The sequence below is a fragment of the Glycine soja genome, chromosome 4 (assembly GCF_004193775.1).
Source record: "Glycine soja cultivar W05 chromosome 4, ASM419377v2, whole genome shotgun sequence".
Lineage (NCBI taxonomy): Eukaryota > Viridiplantae > Streptophyta > Magnoliopsida > Fabales > Fabaceae > Glycine > Glycine soja.
Genome location: NC_041005.1, coordinates 18,088,372 through 18,109,290, shown reverse-complemented (window position 1 = coordinate 18,109,290; position 20,919 = coordinate 18,088,372). Strand labels below are relative to the sequence as shown.

General features: G+C 34.1%; 1 protein-coding gene across 2 annotated transcripts in view; it reads left to right on the top strand.

Annotated features, from left to right (window-relative positions):
• Nucleotides 1–5,371, top strand: part of LOC114409476 (THO complex subunit 1) — a 37,962-nt gene extending 32,591 nt beyond the window's left edge. The window contains exons 17-21 of one of the 2 annotated variants that reach the window (XM_028372956.1): nt 831–902; nt 1,073–1,123; nt 2,716–2,775; nt 2,854–3,003; nt 4,684–5,371. In XM_028372956.1, the coding sequence (XP_028228757.1) occupies nt 831–902; nt 1,073–1,123; nt 2,716–2,775; nt 2,854–3,003; nt 4,684–4,935 (585 nt within the window). In that variant the 3' untranslated portion in view covers nt 4,936–5,371. The remainder of the gene's footprint in view (nt 1–830; nt 903–1,072; nt 1,124–2,715; nt 2,776–2,853; nt 3,004–4,683) is intronic. The other variant, XM_028372955.1, reaches the window with a different exon arrangement.
• Nucleotides 5,372–20,919: the final 15,548 nt, after the last annotated feature.

Sequence of the window (20,919 nt, the reverse complement as noted above, 5' to 3'; positions counted from 1 at the left end):
TACATAGTTACAGCTATACAATGATGCAAGATATGCTAGTTTAAAGGGCCAACAAATCTGCACAAATAATCTGCCTATCAATTCTATTAACAAAATCTAGCTGATAGGACACCAAAAACACAAACCACTGTAAGTGCTATTCAATTTAAAAGAACTGAGCTGAAGTTCTTACAAGGACACAACCAGAGCCTTGGGCTCCTCAGAATGATATTCTCTGTCAAAATACTAAAAACAAATACCCTTGCATGCTGCATGCCTCACACCTGCTCCTCCGAATATTCCCACTACCTTCCTAACTGTTTGCCAACTCAGCATAACAAATCATAGTTATTAGAATCTTACATTCATGATTCAAATCGTACGGTTAGATATGATTCAATTTGTTACCAATTCATATCATCAGATGAATATTAAACGACCTTGAATCATACGATACATTAATGAATCGATTAAGTTGTATTTATTTATCATGATTCATGGTGTCACCGATGATGCACCTAGAGCTAAGTAACTTTTTCTATACATTGAACATTCTGCTGCTTTATGGCCCAATATAGTTTGTTAGAACTGCTTTTATGTACCATCTTAAGATGCTAGACTTTTAAGTATTTTACTTTAAATTCCCTAGGGTGGGTTGTTATATATCCTTCCATCAATCTGAGTAAAAGGAGAATCTCAAAATGAATTATCTATTGTCTTTGCATTGATGTTATACTTAGTTCTTATTCCCCATGGTTAAAAAACATTTCTTTATTTCCACTCTTTGGTCATATAATATGGATCGAATTTTTGTTATTATCAATTTACACTCAATTTTTCTGAATTACCAGAATGCTTTAACTGATCCTCAACGTGTTCAAACACCTTCAATTATGGAGTACTGGAAACCCTTGGCTGAAGATGTAAGCTTCCTTATTCTTTTGCAATGAGCATATTGATTTTCCCTTCCTACCTTCAGACCCTGTTTAATATTTCAGGAGTGGTTATTAGGAATTTTCCCCATTATTTTTTTGTTTACTTTTTTCTCTCATTTTACTGAATATCAAAATTCTTTGTATTTTTGAAATTACAGATGGATCCCTCTGCTGGAATAGAAGCCGATTATCATCACAAGAATAACAGGGTAATCCTCTGATTAAAATTTTATTTTGGATGGCAAAAGTGGTTTTATTTAAGAGAAAAGAAGGAAAGGAGAAATTTGAGAATTAGTTATCTTCAAAAATAAAAAATGCTAAAGAACAAGGAAATTACTAATATTGCTAGGCTGCTTATTCTCTCTTCATCTCAGAGATGAAAACTCCCTTGACAGTTGAAACAACCATGAGTAGAATAGTGAAGACAACCAAAAATATAAGCCTATCCAAAAATACTTATTTTAGGAATTAGACATGTTTGGCTGCTACCTATTGCTCCGGAGTCTGTACTGTCTATAGTAGCCATGGCTAAATGGCATGGAAGGTGGTGGATATGACAGCTGCAAGGATGAATAGCAGCCAGAGGAGGAAAGTTCCTCATCATTCTCTTATTTGTGATGTAATTTTATAGAGCACTGTGCCTTTTGACCTTGTCTTTCAATTAAAAAACTTATTAATTTGACCAAAGCATACCCTATGTCAAAGCATCTTTCATAAATAAAGGCGTGACATGAGGATTAGCGGCTGTACCAAGCTTCAACTTCACTAGAATAACCAGACTTTGGCAAAAATCACCTTTCATCCTTGACTTTTTTCTTTTTATGTATTCTCTCCAGCAATGTGATTTTTTGGACAGGGCCAAACAAAAGAGTTTGGTTGGGGATATTTTTTTCCCCAAATTGGTTTAGTCCAGCACTTAAATGCTGACTCACTAGTACATTAAAGATCACCTTTTTCAACCATTTCTATGCTCTCGCTCTATGATACATCCCTGATTTCACCATGCTAGTGGGTGTGGTGAGAATTGCTAGTCCTATAAAAAAAATCATAAAATTCCAACCATGAATTTAACAGCCTTGGTCTCCATGTATATGTAGCTAAGAGAGGAATTAAAGCTGTTTATGGGTCAGCTGGATCAGTTGAGTAACCAATGGTTTAGCCTCCAAATGGACAATGTTAAAAAGTATTGCACCTTCTGGTAACATCAAAATATCTTCATCAGTAAAGCAACTTGGACTCAGTTGCAAATCGTTTTGTTTAGTCATATTCATTCTACTGTTTATGTCTTTAACTCATAAGTTGCTTACTCTTTAATCTTAAATGATATACTGCTAGTGGAAAACATTAAAACATGTTAAAGTATAAATTAAAAAATAATTTACAATAATTTTATTTGAAAAAAAAAAGAAAAATGCAAAAAGAAGATAAAAGAAAAATTAAGAATAAAGCAAGGCCAGTGGAAAAACAGACATGAATACAAAAGAGCTCTCCCATTACACCACACCTACTAAAGAGTAAAGACATTCTTGTGAAACACCCTTATGCTGATTGCAAGTGGGGTACCACAACAGCGTCCTTATCTAGTAGCAAGTCTGAAGAGAAATATTTTAAATTCAAAATATGAGCATTTTGCCACACCCAGAGTCTCAAAATCTCTGCATACGTATGATCTGGCCATAGAACAGAATTTAAATTAACAAAAGAAATCTTCCTAATTTAGTGGGAGCATGTTTATTTTCTGATGATTAGCCTTCAACTTGAGAACATACATATGATATATCTATTTTTCTTTTCAATTCAGGTTTATTGTTGGAAAGGTCTTAGGCTTTCAGCACGACAAGACTTGGAGGGATTTTCTAAGGTATCAAGGTTTTTTTTAATCTGTAATTTGTTCTGCTCATTTTCTTAGGTCCAATGATTGTATATTTTTTGGTTGCAGTTTACTGATCATGGCATTGAAGGGGTTGTCCCTCTAGAACTTTTGCCACCTGATGTCCGATCTAAATACCAAGCTAAACCAAATGACAGAAGTAAGCGTAGTAAAAAGGAAGAAACAAAAGGCACTGCCCATCAAATTGAGGAAAATCAGGTTTATTGATTCAGATACACCTTTCATTTTTCTTTTTTAATCACATCAGCTCAAGAGAAATATCTTTTTTATAGAGGGCTGTGTAGAATTTGATGGTTCCAATTGTTGCTGGTTATATTCAACATTTTATTCCTCCCGCACAGAGGAAATTGTTGGCAGGATATAATTCCTGTATTGCTGTGCTTCTAGTTCAACTATTATATTTAAGCTGGAGCAGACAATTCACTTTTAATGTCAGAGATTTTTTATATATATATATATATAAAGGTGATGATATGCAAAACGTCAAAGAGGCCAGGACATCCCAACTAGGTTGGCACTCCAAGAGCAGCTCATCATCTGCAGCATAATATCAATTTATTATAATTTCAGAGATTAATGCATTAGCAACTTAGCATATTCTAAGCTGTTGGTTTTCTTGTGTCACGTAAAAGGCCATTCCTTTGAAAAAATTTAATTCTAGGGTCAATCCTTGGTTTGTCTCAATACTTGTTCCAACTAGTATCTAGGTTTTTGGACCTCCCTCGTAACCCAAGAGAGAAAAAGGAGAAGAAAATACCACCTAGTTTTCATTTTTTTTTTGTTTTCAAAAGTGTATAGGAATTAGTGAAAAAAATAATAAAGTTGCTTCCACTGCTATACAAAATACAAATCTTTGAAAATAGAAGATAAAATGAAAGCAATGTAATTTTTTTTTGTATTCCGAACTTGAAAGTAAAGAAAGATAAAGGAAAACAAAACATTTTCTTAAGGTAAACTAGCCCTTAGACTTCCAAAGGGTTTTATCGACATGCAGAAAGCTCCATTGAATGGATGAGTTTTTGAAACTGTTGAAAGATTTTACTTGAAAATGCCCCAGAAGCTTTAAGAGGCTAAATCCTTTTGTTTGAATTAGAAAACAAATGGAGTCAATGAAACCCAAAAAACTAGTATAGAAAATTCCCTATCTTTCTGTTGTACAATGCCCATCTAATCTTTCTTGTTCAGATTTTCTGTATGTATATATGACAAATAGAATCCATCTATGAAGTTATATACTGCCCTTGATGGTCATTAGTTATGTACGGTTTTATGTTTTTTGTAGTATATTTGTTAATTGAATAATCAAATAGTAATTGCTATCAATGCTACCCCATGCGATGATATTGTAAGATTAGCTGCTATCTGCACCAGTTTCTTTCTTCTCTCCATTGTATTTGTTCTTCTTAGAATATATGGCAATATATTCTAACACTTCTTTAATATCATTCAAAGCTAATGAATCATCCTAGTTCTCCATTCCATAGTAAGCTTTTTAGCTTGAGGAGGAGTGTTAGAAATTAGAATATATCAAAATATCCAAAAATATTTTATCGTACCTTACATTATTCTCTAGGATTTGTTTCCTTAATTAGTTAGGATCATAATTAGTATAAATAATGGTTAGTGCTCTTTGTTTTATGAACATATGAAATACACCAATACATTGTAACAGATCATTCTTTAGTCTCAACAGTTCTCTTTAGAGTATATAAGTGGGGAGTTATCCTTATCTTTCAAGTCGATTTTGTAGGATTGAGTTAAGTCCCAACTTACATTGTAACACTCTTTTTTAGTATTTGTAATAAGGAATCCAATGTTTAAAAGGCGTCCTTGAAACCACTTTAGCTCATGCCATTTTTTTCTCTTTTGAAATAATAGATTGCTACAAATGCAACTGAGATCGATGGTGATGGCATTAGAACAGATACCACAGCAACATCTATGGAATTTGATGCTGCAACTGCCCCTGGTACACAAGGTGGGACCACAACGCCTGAAGAACTTCAGAAGCTCAGCTCAGACACTGATGGTGGTCAGGAAGCAGGCCAATTGGAAGCTGATGCCGAAGTTGAGGCCGGAATGATAGATGGAGAGACAGATGCAGATGTTGATTTAGATACTGTTGGCTGAGGCGAGGCAAGGCAAGGCAAGTTCGCGGGTCAACATGCCAAGGATGATGAACTTTTAGAGTGAATATCGGCATCATGTTTTTTATGACAGATATAGCTGCAACATTCACCAGGCCAAGTTCAAGGCACTTGTTTTTTTAATTCTCTGGTGCAGGAAGGAAATTATATGGACTTTTGGTATGAATGTCATTTGAAAAAGGAATGGAATATACTAAATCTGAGTTTTTCCATAACGTGCTTTCCATGCAATCAACACTTGAAAGTTGAAACTGATTTTATTAATGTCAAATGCAAAGTTGTTTGATGTGAATAATACTAGTAAACATGAAATTTGACTCCTAGGGTTAGGTGTGATAAATGAGAAATTAAAAACATTTCTATTTTAGATTTGTAATTAGTTCCCGAGAACAATGGCACGTCACGTTTGCTGTGGCTTATTAATTCCTTTACAACCTTTTTTAATTTCGGTTGTCATGGTGATTGATAATGAAACCTATACCTTTTGTATTTTTTTATTGTTTTTGTAGGAATTGTATTCCTTGAGCAAAACGAGGAATCTCCATGACAAAAGAATTTTGTAAAGATGAAAAGTAAATTTTTCACTAAATTGTGAGAACTAAAAAGATATTCAAACCTTCAATTTATATAATGTAAAAATAAATATTTATTTTAAATAATCAAAATTTATAACAAATAAATATTTTTAAATATATAAATATATTATAATTAAAATACATAATATTTTAAACATGTAAATCATATTTTGAACTTATAAAAAATTATATTATGATATCAAATTATTTTAATGATTGACAGTGTCTTTTTTTTAAAAAAAAAAATACTAAAATTCAATTTAAAATTAAAGATGAAACAAATAAATTAAAAGAAGTATGTTAAATTAAAACTCCTTAAAACTCACATTGAACAAAGACATCTTAAAATTAAAAACACTCACATTCAAAGAATAATCCTTAAAAATAGCCATTCAAAATAACTATTATTTCTTGCATTTGTTTTTATCTTTACAAAATTATTTTATTTTTAGTTCTTGTAAATTATGTTTGTTTTATTTTTTGTTTTTATAACGTTTTAGAAAACACTTTTTTCACTGTTCAAAATGTTATCTACAACACTAATGATATTTTTAGGCATATGTTAATGATGTTATCTTATAATTATATTAGTTCACGCTCTCGCGTGTGATGCACGAAGGCAAATTATTTGTAAGGGAGTGGTATTTTTTATTAGGCTAAAATATATTTTTTGTTCTTACAAATATTAAAATGTTCGAAATCCGTTTTTGTAAAATTTTAAGTTTTTTTTTGTCCTCAAAAAATTAAAATCTGTTACTTTTTAGTTTAGACATAAGTTCGGGTAAATCTGAACCTCTATGTCATTCTTTCATTGGTTCCATACTTCCATTGTTGAGTATGAAAGTGGGTGATTTCTGGGCTTTAAAAATCATCACAAAATGTAGACCCCCCCCCCTTCTTCTCTAACCTCATTCTTCCCCAACTTTCTTCATCTTCTTCGAACCATTAAATCCCAACTCCACAATCACCCGTCTCCTAACGTTTGTATGTGTATAGAGCCCGCATTTCAACCTGCTTAAATCACTCACTCAATCACATAATAAAGGGCATCATTTATCTATCTTTGCTTAAACCCTCATACCATACCCCTCCCTTATTTGCGTCTATAAAAGGCAAGCTCTACATAGCCCAACCCATCCCCCATCCCTATAACATTGTTGTACCATGGCCATGATGGGCTTAATGCTGAGTCTGAGACCCCTTCTCACCACTATCTTCTTCCTCACTTATAGTGCTTAAGGTTTCAGCATCATCCTCAATGATTTTCTACAACAAGTGCCAACACCTAGTGTGGCCCAAGATCCAACCCAGTGTAGGAAAGCTTGTTTTGGCTTGCAGAGGCTTCAAGCTCGCCCTAAATCGAGCCTACTCCCTTTAGCTCCCAACCATGTGGTCCATCCGCTTCTAGGGCTGCCATGGTTGTGCCTTCGACACTGGTGGGCGGGGGCGCTGCATAGTCAGGGACTACGGCGGGTCCTTGTTCTGCAACGACATCGACGAAAGCCCACTGGCAACCTTGGCGGAGTTCACCATGGGCAATGAGTATAACTTCTATGACATGAGCTTGGTGGACGGAGAAGATGAAGAAAGTTAGGCAAGAGGGATTACAAATTTTGGGTTTTTTCTTCTTCTGCGGTTTGTGATGGTTTTTAACCCCCAAAAATCACTTACTCCCATAGCCAACAATTGCACTAATGAAAGAGTGACACATAGGTTCGGATTTACCCAAACTTGCGTCTGGATCAAAAAGTAATAGATTCCAATTTTTCAAGGATGAAAAAAAGACCCAATTTTGTAGATACAAATTTTGAATATTTCGATATTTATAGGGACGAAAAACATATTTTAACCTTTTTATTATTTTTTAAAAATAAAACTTAAAGAGATAAATAATAATATTTTTATAAATATTAATCTGTTATGACAATATCAATCTATTTTTAACTTGTCATAGTGACTCATAGTCAAACAACTTCAACCAAGTAATTAGGCACAAATGGTTGATGTTCTGAAGTTAATGTTGAATTATTCGGGTAGTACTCAAGTTTGATCTTTGGAGGAAACAATTTTTGGTCAGGTTTTACTTATCTTCCTATCGAACTCTAGAATAGTCAACATCTCTTTCCCTTGATGAACCGGAGGATTAAACACACAAAAATAGTTAAACAACTTCTAAGTTATGATTTCATTGAAAATATTAACAAAATTCCTAAATCCAACATGTTCAAAATATTGTCCCTGACTCATATTTGTTGCTGCATAAAAAAGGAACAATTGAAAATTATTTACATTAAAATTGAAAAGAAATTCTAATATCAGGGGAGTAATTAATAACCTCGTAATAAGCTATTAAATTAACTTTTTTCCTAAAAAAAACTTATTGACATTTAATAGAATTTTAATATTTTCATTTAAAAATATAAATTTATTAATCAACTTATTTGATATAAAATAAGTTAATATCATACTTTTTATAACCATTTTTTAATTTTAAATTGAAGTAAAATATTAGCTATAATTATAGAAACAAAGCACCGTTATATATAAGGTTGTTGATTATTTTTTCTTTTTCTAGCATTAATGTAGCACATTCATTAAGATATTTACATAATTTTATATTTTAATATATGTTAAAATGTCCATTATTCTCTCAATCATAATAATTGAAATTTTAAATTTTATATATATATATATATATATATATATATATATAGAGAGAGAGAGAGAGAGAGAGAGAGAGAGAGAGAGAGAGAGAGAGAGAGAGAGAGAGAGAGAGAGAGAGGAGGGTGATTTTTTTATATAAAAAACATTTTACTCTCTCAAATTGAAAAAATGTTTAACTACTTATGTTTAAGTGAATAAGTGTGTTAAAAGATGATTGAAAACATATAGTAGTAGTTAACCACATGTGAAACAAAATTAATCATATTTCTATACACGATTAATCATATGCAGTGGGTAGACGTCAGTTATACATTACTTAGATAAACTATACAGCTATATTTTTCATAACTTTTTTTCTAGAGTTGAGCTTTAGTCGTACCAAAGTGGTAGGCTTAAGTCTTAGCAGTAAAATCACAAATTCTCTCCTTTTTTCCTTCCAAAATGGTGGTAAAGCTTTTCACTTTTGAAGTGGTTAATATGGATAGCAAAGAATGCAATGAGCTACCTATGCTCCTTGGTCCTAGAACGAATATCACTCAATCACACAACATGGGCGAGTGTATCTTACCTTTGTCCCACAATGTGTAAAAAAAAAATGAAATAAATGAAAAGTGAGACCTAGGTGAAAGCAAATAAGTGGTGTGACTTAATGAGAAAATTGAGATACAACTTTCTTCTAATTATTGAGATTGAATTGAGATTCCATTTTCTTTTTGCTCTCATATTCTCTAGGTATTTGACTTCTATGAAAAACCAATTTTTATATTAGCCCAACCATGTTAGAAGCCAATAAAGCCCTTAGTGATCCTTGCTTGTATGTGTGTTGATTGTGAAATTTTGAGAAATGAAAAGCAAAATCTGTGTGGTTTCAATGTGTTGCTTGAGTTTTTCAATTTCGTCTTTTTTTTTTTAATAGTAACCAACTGTTACACTATATGATTTCCTTAGGACACCCTTCTTCACAACACTTTTGGTTGTCTAGTAAGACATCCCAAACTTAATGTTAGACCTTACCTTTCAAATTTCTCTCCTATTCTTAGGATTGAGAAGACTTTGCCTTTCTTTTCAGGGTAAAGGTACATACATGAGAAAAAGAATTCATTGTTTAGCTCAAAAGGGTGCAAATGATTTTATTTGTTCAAGGCAAAGTTTTTTTTTGCCACTGGCTAAAACTAAGAAGCAAGGCCTTGATCACTTCCAAGCAAGCATGCATGCAATCCAGACTCAAGAAAATCAAGCAAAATCAAATGTGCCAGAAACAATGGTGCAACTCAACATATATATATATCACATTAATTCTTCACTAGGCTAGGCCTCATCAAGGAAGCAAAGACAACCATACAAACATGCCACACACATTAACCACCATTAGAAAAACACAGAATTTAGGAGTCCAACCACAATCATGCATTGAACCAAAACCATTTTTATTCATGCTTCAATGAGAACATGAAAGCAATCACTACAAGCTAAGTCACACAAGTAAAGGCAAATCACAATTATTCTAAAGACAGAAAGCAATAAAAAAAAAAGAAAACTTAGGGGAAAAAATACCAACCTTGGAAGGACTAGTATAATTGATTAAACTCATCAATACCATGATTAGGGGAATTCATCAAGAGAGTCTTATACCTCTCCCAAGCTTCACACAATGGTTCATCCTTCCTCTCGCGGAAACTCAGTATATCAGTTTTGGCTTCGCTTCTTTTTAATCTAGGAAGAAACGGGGTAAGTACTTACTTTCAACGTCTCCCTTAGTAGTAAGGCTTTGAGATGGACGAGTATTGAGCCACTTCAAGGCATCTCCAATTAGAGAAAAATGGAAAACTCTAAGATAATGGTTCTCCTTTTTATTCTGAGCCATCCTTATTGTACTGCGTAGATCATAGATAATGACAAGGTGGTTGTATGGATCTTCATGGCCAAGTCAGCAAATGCATGTTGACCAAGAAGAGGGATGGATGTCGGCTTAGCCTTTGTTGTCTGGTTATTGTTTCTTGGTTTGGCAATGCTGGAATAGAGAGCTGACCGTTATTGTTGACTGTTCGACGGCCGTCAAGTGCACCGGATCGTGCAAGTAGTATAAAACGGTAAGAATCGAGTATCGAACTCTTGGGGAACTTATTTTACTTGGTAAAGCTGTGGTTCAGTAAATAAGCGTCTTGTTGTAAAAGGTTTGTGTGTAGTATGAACACGTGTGTAAAATAACTAATCAAAGGTAAATAAAAAGGTGAGCAGTGGTAGGTGTGAAGGCAGATGGTCAACATGTTGGTCTTCCTACTGGGTGACTGATGCTACTAAAAATGTTCTCTACCTAACAACATTTCTGTGTTCTATGTTGTCTCTTGGACTGCTAAACCCCGATGTCTCGTGCATGTTTAGCCTAATCCTAATTAAGCGTCGTCCTCAGATCCCTCTTGTTGGACTAAACTTGACCAGAACTGCATTAAGACATACATACCAACAACTAGGTTACCGTACCTCGATCCCTCGTGAAAATACGATAAACTAGCCACGTCCTATCAAGTTCTAAGGATCAAACCTTTTCCCAATGTTGAATGACCCTAACTATGCATGCATCTACGTGATCAAGGAAAAATCATACTAAAATGAAGTATTGATAGCACAAAGAACACATGCAACATCATTAGATAAATATAAGAGTATTTACATCAAGTACCCCGTAGGAAGAACCAACTGAGGATTTAGCTCTCCATAGCTGGGAAGCTTTTCTTACAAAGATGAAAAAGAGAAAATGAAAGATTAGGAAGTACAAGTGGTGAGGATGTCTCTATCACCTCTAGAAACCTCACAATCACTTAAACTCTCATTCAATACTCCGCAAGATAACTTCCTCTTCAATCTCTATTGTCCCTCAAGATCTTCACACCAGAAGTTCTCTCTGCCACTCAGCCCCTTAGATGAATGCTACCAAGAACAGAGAAAACACCAAAAATTGAGAACTCCCTTCATTTCTGATTTCAGGCTTTAAATAGTGTTGCTGATTTTTGGTCGTTAGCTTAGCCACATTCTGGTTCGCTCAGCCGAATTAAGTGACATTTGGCTTAGCGCGCCTCTTCTTCGCTTAGCCTGGAGGTGCAAGCGGTGCGCTTAGCGAGTTTGACTCTCACTCAGCGCACCTGTACTGGTCATCTTCTTCCAGGTTCTTCTATGCGCTCAGCCACTCATGCTGCTCCTAGCGGATCATGTGCTCAGCCAGAGGAAGATGGCTCAGCGAACTGCAAAAATCAAACTTCACCAAACTTGCTTATTTTTACCTGAAATTGAAATGGAAAGGTTATTAAATACACAAAAGTGGGATACTAAGTACTTATTACCTAAATTTACAAAAAGTACTTACAATACTACAAAAAGAACTGTAAATGGAAGGAGTTGAAAACAATTTGCACAGTTTTTTTACACAAAAGTTAGTCGTATTAACCGACTAACATTAACACAGTCCGCCAAGTTTCTCTTGACAATTGGTGCTTCTTCTACCATGTCTTCATCTTGTGAACTAGAAGAGTATTCATGATATGAATTGGAAGGTGTCTCCTCAGGTGAGTAGGAAGAATTTTCCTCTAACGTCAACTCTTGTGCTTGTTATTTTGCTCTCTTGGTTAGACGACTAAGTCACCAAGCAATTGTCTCAATTTCTGGAGTGAAACAAAGATCTTTGGGATTGGTTTTTCTCCTTGTACCAATCATACCTGGCATGCACAAACCCATAACAAACTAGAGCAACTAAAAGATAGTTAACACTGGGTGAGGAAAATAAAAATAAGAGTAAATTGAGAATGAATAAAAGAATGTTTAAAGTCCACAAAAAATACCAAAAAATTGCCCAAACACCTTGACACAAGTCCCCAACAACGACGCCAGAAACTTGATAAGGGAAAACTACAACTGCACAACAGTCATCAAGTAATAATATTGAATCCTCAGGGATCATGTTTTTGGACTTAGCAATTATCATAATTAAAAATAGAAATCAAATAATTGGTAAAAGATTAAAAATTGATTTGGAAATATTTAGAAAAAAATTTAAATATCAATATAAGATAAATTTAAAATAAAGAAGATAAGAGAATATTTGATTTGGATTAGATTCAAATTTGAGAAATTCCAGGATCGTGGTTTCACACTAAGACTCTTGTTTAGTTAATATATCAATTCAAGGTTCTTTCCAATTCTTTTCTAATGGTGAATTAATCTAAGGTATTTATTCTCTTTCAAGAAATGAATATATGCCTAATTGAATTAACCTCTATTGTCATGGTGCTATCTTCAATTAAACCCTCGACGCTTTTTACTAATTCATTTTATTCACCTAGGATTAATTCTATTGTCGTGAATTAAATCCTAAATTCTCCTCTTATGGTTCCAATGTGTTTGGTTCACATTTCAATTCATCCCTATGCGCCTAAAATCAAGCAAATAGTGATCAAACGTCTAACATGTATAAATTGCAATAAGAGAAGAATTAAAGACGAAATTAAGGAAAACCTCAAAGAAATTAAATTAACATAGAATAATTGCCAAGGGTTATACTCACACACGATCATGAGTAATCCCAAAGAAAATAATAAAGAACAAGAAATAGTACCAATCGGAGAAGAGAAAATCCAAGAAAATCCCAAGCTATTTGCTAAGCTGTCAATACTCCAATTCAATACTACAAAGCCAAAATTTTCTAATGCCCAATTACAAAACAAAATTAAAAATAATAAAACATAAAATATTGATCGCGCTCATGCTGTTATGATCATGGTCATGGGATTATGATCTTCTTGCAAGTGTTATTTGTTAGGTCTGGATGATCCACTAACAACAAGACGACCTACCATACCTTAGATTATGATGTTTACAAAAGTATAAATTGTTGATAAACTAATGAGTTCTTGTTAAGTGTGCAGGACCAACTTCAAAAAAGATCTTGCTCATTATTAAATCAACATCTATAGCTCTAGTAAGTCATGTCCATACTTAAAGAGGAAAATAGTTTTGTTCAGATATATCCAACGTCCAACGCGTTGTTAAATCGACTGCATCCACTTATTGTGAAAACCAGTGTTCTCACACTGAGTTCCATTAAACTTTAAATCACTTGTACACCTCACAAGTGACATCCAACAAGTTACTAAAGGACTATGTTAGTCACAAAGGAAAGTGCAAGATCTTGTTTTTCTATTTTTAGTTTTGCATCTCTTTAGTTGAACTGCTAACATTTAAAATTTAAGGAAAATACAAAATAGAAGAGAAAAAAAGGTATTTACAAAATATTCCTTAAAGGTCACTTTCTTCGTAGAAAAGAAGCACATACAAGTGTCTGTATCTTTATTCCTATCCTCGCCAATTAGAGTATGCCACATGTTTTCATCTCCAATTGTGAGACAATGGTCATATTAAGGCTCAACATTGATCCCATAACGGATTCTTCACTAAATTCTATAAAAGGTGTTTCTTGCTCAAGAAAAAAAAAAAGAACTGAAAAATAAGCATAATTTTTCTAAAGTGAAACTCTGCTAGATTAGTTAACGATATACTCAACACTTAATCTTCCCTACTTTTTGCTAAGCAAAGTTATTTGTACTTAAGCTTAATTGTTTATCCACTTTTTGAGTGTTGTTGAATCATTGTATTTATTCAAACTTTTGTTTGTGAAATCTCAGAGTGAATTAGTGTTAAACAATACTTGGGTGGTCTTAGATTCAAGAGGAGTCTAAGGGTGTGCCAGGAATGATAAAGAGAATACTTGTATAGCCAGAAGTGGTATGTGTTCACTTTCCCATGTGGTTCCTTTTTTCTCCAATTTTTAACAAATATAATCAAGGGAAATGAAATACTGGCAAGCGCACCGGGGCGTCAAGTATTTAAAATTAAAACGGAGTGATCCAAGTATCTAACTCAGGGAACTTGCTTATTAGACAGAGTTTTATTCAGAAGTAAGGCATTGTTGGAACAAACATTGATAATTGATGGTTAAAAACAGAAATAAACTAATTCTATGGTAAAAACAATAAATGCAAATAGGTAAAAGTTGACCGAAATAGGTAAAAAGCGTTGGGTCTTTCTAACAAACAAGTTGATGTATATGAGGATATTTCTCTAATTAATCATGTTCTTGTGTTCTATGCTGTAGCCTAAAGTAATAAACCTCGATACCTCGTAAGTTTAGACTAATTTAACCTAAGCTTCATCCACATATCCCTCTTGTAAGACTAGGCTTAACTTAAACAACATTATCATCACATCATATTCAGAAAACCAAAACCCCACAATCCATCCCTGGTAATGTAGTTATTTAGTCCTGGTTCTATCAAGTTCTAAGGCAACAATACATTTCCCAATGCTAAAGTCACCTAACAGTACACAAAAGTGGGTGATCAGGCCAAGAGCATGCAATAATTAAGCATTGAAAGAAGCATTGAACACACAAAACACAATTAATTAGATATGAAAAGTAATTACATCAACTGTTTATTAGAAATCCCCAACTAGGGTTTTTAGCCAGCCATACAAGGAACCCTACTACAAATGAGACAGAAAGTACAGAGCAATTGTTGCTTACATAGGAAGGGGGATCCCTCCTCCTCTTCTTGGCACCTCACAATCGCTCAAACACTCACTAATCTCTCAAAGCGATGAACCCTAGCTTCCTTGCTTAGCTGCTGCCTCTCTACTGCTTCTAAAGCACTATTCTCGAAGTCTGTGCAAAAATATACAGCTCTTGTCTCTCAAAATCCTTCCCTAATTCTGACAATTCAGACTTAAATAGGCTCTGAAATCGTGACGTCGCGCTTAGCGCGAGTTAGTGGATTAGGGCTTGGCGCTAGTCGTGCGTTGAGCCTGGCTAAAGTTAAAAGTCTTGCTTAGCGAGATGATCTCACGCTTAGCAGGCAGCCTTGATTCTTGTGCTCTTCCAGATTCCTTTGTCACACTAAGCACGTTGAAGTTGTGCTTAGTGGTGGATGCGCGCTGAGCCCACAGGGTCCACTTAGCACGACTGCTCCTTTTAGCACTTCAGATTTTAACCTATTTTGACCTGAAATTGTGCAAATTTTATCATTAAATCACATGGGAGATACTCTAAAGACAACTATTCAAACAAAACAAGATTTATAATTCATACAAAATAACTATAAATTGGGGAAACTATACATGTTTTGAAAAAGATTTTTCTATACAAAAGTTAGTCGTATAAGACGACTAACAGTATGACAGAATACTTGTTTGTAATTAAAATTTTGATTAGTAGAACCCTTTACAATTGCATAAAGGAAAATTGGACGTAGCTTTGTTTGAGTGAACTAGTATAAACCAAGTATTTCTACGTCTCTCTTAAGTGGTTTTATTGAGTATTCTTTTAAGCTTATCTTGATATTGTTTCTCACCAAGTGCTTACTTGAAAAACTGTTGTGAAAAATTTCTTTATCATTATTGGATGATCAAGCTTTTTTTTCTTATCAGTGGACGATTCCATTGTATCTATCTTTTTGGATTGGTGATAAAAGTTTCTATTTGGAAAAAGTTATTATCTTTGATTAACACACTATTCAACTCCCCTTCTAGTGTGATTGTTTATATTTTTTTATTTGGGTTCTAGTTCTGATGTCTAACTATCGTAATCCTAATCACACCCTCATGATCTTTTCTGCAAGTTACAACAAAACTTCCTTGAATTTAACTCTGTTGTCAAGTTTTTTGTGTTCAAACTTCCCTTTGTAAATCCTTTATGTGAAAAGTGATCTAAACTAAAATGAAAACAAGGAAAAAGAAGTGCTAGGAACACACTTTTTACAACACTCCTTCAAATACACATTCTCTAATTGGATACAAATTTACTAAAAATTATAAAATCAAGAGAGAGTCATTGAATATGATGTGAGACCCATCAGATTTTGTCATTTTCAATAAATTTTAGCCAATGAGAGAAAGTGTGCGTGAAGGGGGGGTGTTCCAAGCATTTCTCAACCAAGGAAACACCGTGATAAGTCCAGAAAGCATGAAACACTACAAATTGAATAAAATTAAGCTAAAAGACAGATAAATGCAACCTATCATAAGTAAAATGATATGCAAAGCTGGCCTAAAATGCAATGCATAAAAAAGTACATGTTGAAAGCACCGAAGGTACTTCTGAAAGAACAAGTGTGACTATTGCAAGTTGTCATTGTGATCAACTAGCCTGTATTGAACAAATTTTAGTGTATTTAAAGCCCTACTAAGTTTTTTTTTTATAACTTTTTATAGCAAACCAAACATAGCAGGATACTAATGAGGAGAGAATTTATAAGGTTAGTAAGTCTGTGATAATTGATACCCTATTTTGTATTTGCATGTGTTAGAGCACTAGAGAGAATGATCAAAGCACCAGGAGAACTATATTGGGATTACTTTATTATTCAATCACTGAATAAGCACAAAAGCGTAATACAGAGCCTGTGGCTCTTCAAGGAAAAATTTGTGCCTATATGGAACTCACCAAAAACATGCCTTCGACCCCTATACACAGTCTATAATGTCACTGATGCAATTCTACCCCCCAAGGGCATTGGATAGAAGACTCCAAGAAGATTGGGCCAGAGATGCAAGAGAAGACCCTAGGGTTCTCATGAGCCTTAGGGTAGATTTTGGACCCATGGGCTAAGTATGAGCCCACTTATCTTTGTACATATTAGATTAAGGTTTCATTATTTTTGGGCCTTGTATTTAGGGCTCCATAGTGTAGGGAGGGTACCCTAGTAATGTAGGATTTTTCAACCCTTGTATTTTAGGGAACCTAGACTAGTTTTTGTATTAGGGGTAGTTTTGTAATTTCACATGCATTAAGTGCACTATTTGATGTTGTAGAAGCATATATGATATGAAGTTTTGATGATGCCAAAGATGAGCGCGATTCAAGTCAAGAATTCAGAAATGCAAGAAGAACGATGTACTTAGTTAGGATCTTAGAAAGAATTCCTTAATTGATGCTACCTAGGTTTGGCTAAAGAAAATATTTTACAAAAGTTTTTTAAGAACAATTATCTTCTCAAAAATATGATATTTCCTCTCTGGTAATCGGTTACCAGTGGCTAAATTGATTTATGAAACAATTTGAAAATTTTGAATTTGAATTTAAAAGCCTGTAATCGATTACACAAGGTATGTAATTGATTACCAGAAGTTTAAACTATATGTAGCAACTTTTAGAAATTTGAATTTAAATTTTAAAAGCTTGTAATTGATTACATCATTTGTGTAACCGATTACCAGATAGAAAAATTCAAATTTCAAGTCTGAATGTCATAACTCTTAATAAACTAATCGTGTAATCAATTACCACATTTATGTAATCGATTACTAGTAAGGAATTTTCAAAAATAACTCCCAAGAGTCACAACTGTTCAAGAAGTTTTTGAATGACCATCAAAGGCCTATAAATAGGTGATTTGGGACACGAAATTGCTCAGAGTTTTTCTGAACAACATTGTCTTATCCTCTCAAAACCAAATTGTCTTATCACTCTCAAAATATTCCTTGGCCAAAATACTTGCAAATTCAATAAGGAATCTTGATCAATCTTCAATTGTAATATCCTTCTCTTAAAGAGAGAAAACTCTTCTTCTTATTCAAAGAGATCTATTTAAGAGATCGGGGGTCTCTTAAGTTGTAAGGATATCTGAACACAAGGGAAGGGTGTCCCTATGTGGTTCAGAGTTTGTAAAAAACTTTTACAAGACAGTGGAAATCTCAAGCGGGTTGCTTAGGGACTTGACGTAGGCACAGGGGGTGGCCGAACTAGTATAAAATTTGAGTTTGCATTCTCTCTTCCTTTAAACTTCTTTTGTTTATTGCTATTTATCTTTTACTTTCAAGAAGTTTATTTTTGAATTGTCTTTTGAGTAATTCATATTAAGGGTGCATTGTTAATTCAAAAAGACAGTTAAATTGTAAATGAGAATAATTTTTGTATCTTAATTCAACCCCCCTTCTTAAGATAACTGAGGCCACTTGTCCAATAGATGTGTGTGTTGGGAGATAAGTTTAATTGAATTGGGGGAAGCCCAATCCAATTAAATTTTGGACCATCTTAAGGGGGAGGTGAGCATTTGCTTGCTACACCCCTTTGCTACATCATATAGTCACACTTTGTGCATGTCCTTCATGCTTTACATGCCTCATGATACCTAATCACACTTAGTGGAGAATCTTGGACTTGATCTTCGATTAGTGGGCTGAAACCATAGCTAAAAATTCACTAATCATAATTAGTGAAATTTTGGCTTCAAATTTGGCTACACCAATTCAAATTCAAATTCAAGTGAAATTTGAATAGAAATTCAAATTTCCCTTTAATTTTGTGTGAAACTTAGGCTATAAATAGAGGCCTTGTGTGTGCACTTTTGTAATTGACAACCACCTTAAGAGCTATTGGACTAAGAAGCACTCCAAATTGAGTGAATCACCAAAGAGAGCACAACCACCAAAATTGAGGATTGTTTTGTAATTTTGTAATTGATAATTTACTTACCTTCATTGCTTTCAAATTTTGTAACAAGAAGGCCTTTCATTGGAAGTGTGTTGGGAGCCTCCAATAGGTTACCAAACTTCCATTTATGTGTAATAATTTTAGGCAATTTTCTCTTAGGATAGTGAGTGTTTTGTTGGGAACCTTAAATGAGGTCATCCAAACACTCTTAGGATTCGCCTAGTTTACATTTCTTGCATTTTAATTTCTTGCTTACTTTCATAGCTTATTTTCTTTACTATTCACGTTTAGTTTATCTTGAAATTACATAATACTTTCTTCTTGCTTATCACGTTTATCTTGAGTTCTTTTGAACCATAGCTTTTACCTTTTACAAACCCCCAACCAGAAAGAACCACAACTTAGGAACCAACACGAGTCATCATTCATCTAGTGTTAATGGTGAGGGTAGTAGTCATAAGGACCCTTTATCTAGAATCTTAGATGAGTTGAGTTCCCTCAAGTTACGGAAAGAAAAACTAGAAAGAAAAGAAAAAGGAAAATAGAGGGTAGAAATAAATTAAGATGAGAGAGAACAAATAAGAGAGAAAGAAAGAAGAAAAATAATGAAAGAAATAGAAAAAGAAAAACATGCCTCCTATAGTAGTCACGACTCTTGCAAGAGCCTAAGTGAAGAACTTAGTGGCTATTATAGAGGAAGGCATAGGTCACATCCTAGACCTCACTCCCATAGGAAAGAAAAGAAAAGAAAACCTAAAGAGGCTAACATTAACCTCCCATACTTCCATGGGAAGAACAATGTAGAGGCTTATTTAGATTGGGAAATAAAGGTTGAGCAACTCTTTGCTTGCCATCATACAAGTGAGGAAAGGAAGGTTCCTTTGGCTACCCTTAGCTTCCAAGGGTATGCACTCTATTGGTGGACTTCCCTTGTTAGGGAAAGAAGGATTTATGGGGATCCTCCAGTAAAGCATTGGAATGACTTGAAAAGTGCCCTTAGGAAGAGGCACATCCCCTCCTACTAGGAAAGAGAGCTTATAGACAAGATCCAAAGGCTTAGACAAGGGAGTTTGAGTGTTGAAGAGTATAGGCAACAAATGGAACTACTCCTTCTGAGAGTTGGGCATAGGGAGGAGGAAAGAACAAGTATTGCTAGGTTCCTTAGTGGGGTTAATATGGAAGTGAGGGACAAGGTTGAGCTTCTTCCATATAGGGACCTAGATGACCTAGTCCAACTTTGCATTAAGGGTAGAACAACAACTTAAAAGGAAGCCTTCTTCAAAACCTTATGGCTTTCACTATTATCCAAAGAAAGACCGAGGTCAAGGCATCTTAGGGGATACACCTTCTAAGCCCAAAGATGACAAGGGGATGACAATAGAAAAGCAACCTCCTAAGGCTAGTATGCAAGGGAAGATTAGCTCTATAAAGTGCTTTAAATGTCTTGGAAGAGTACACATTGCTTCTCAATGCCCCACCAAGATAACCATGATTATGAGAGGCCAAGACATTTATAGTAGCTAAGATTGTGGAAGCAATGCTTTCCAAGATTATTTTGATGATGCCAAAGAATCTAGAGTTAAGCAAGTTCCAAAGAATCAGGAGTCAAAAAGCTTCAAGAATCAAGTTTCAAAGAATCAAGATTCAACAATAATCAAGTTTCAAGATTTAATCAAATTTCAAGAATAATCAAGATCAAGACTCAAGATTCAAGAATCAAGAGAAGACTCAATCAAGATAAGTACTAAAAAAGTTTTTCAAAACATTGAGTAGCACAAGATTTTTTCACAAAATCTTTTACCAAAGAGTTTTAATCCTTGGTAATCGATTACCAGAGGGTAGTAATCGATTACCAGTAGCCAACATTGTGTAATCGATTACCAATGTTTTAAAACGTTAGATTTCAAATTTCAAGAGTCACAACTAGTGATAAAACATTTTTTAAATCATTTTAAACTTGTGTAATCGATTACACAATACTTGTAATCGATTACCAGAGTTTTTAAACATTTTGATTTTCAAAATTTTAAATGAAGAGTCACATCTATTGATGTGTAATCGATTACACCTTGATGGTAATCGATTACCAGTGACTGATTTCGAAAAATAAATTTCCAAAAGTCACGATTCTTAAACTGACTTGTTTCTGAAGATTTTTTGAAAAGTCACAACTTTTTAAGTGACTAGTTTTCAAAAGAGTCACAATTTTTAAAAGGTGACTAGCTTTAAAGAAATTTCAAGAGTCACAAACTTT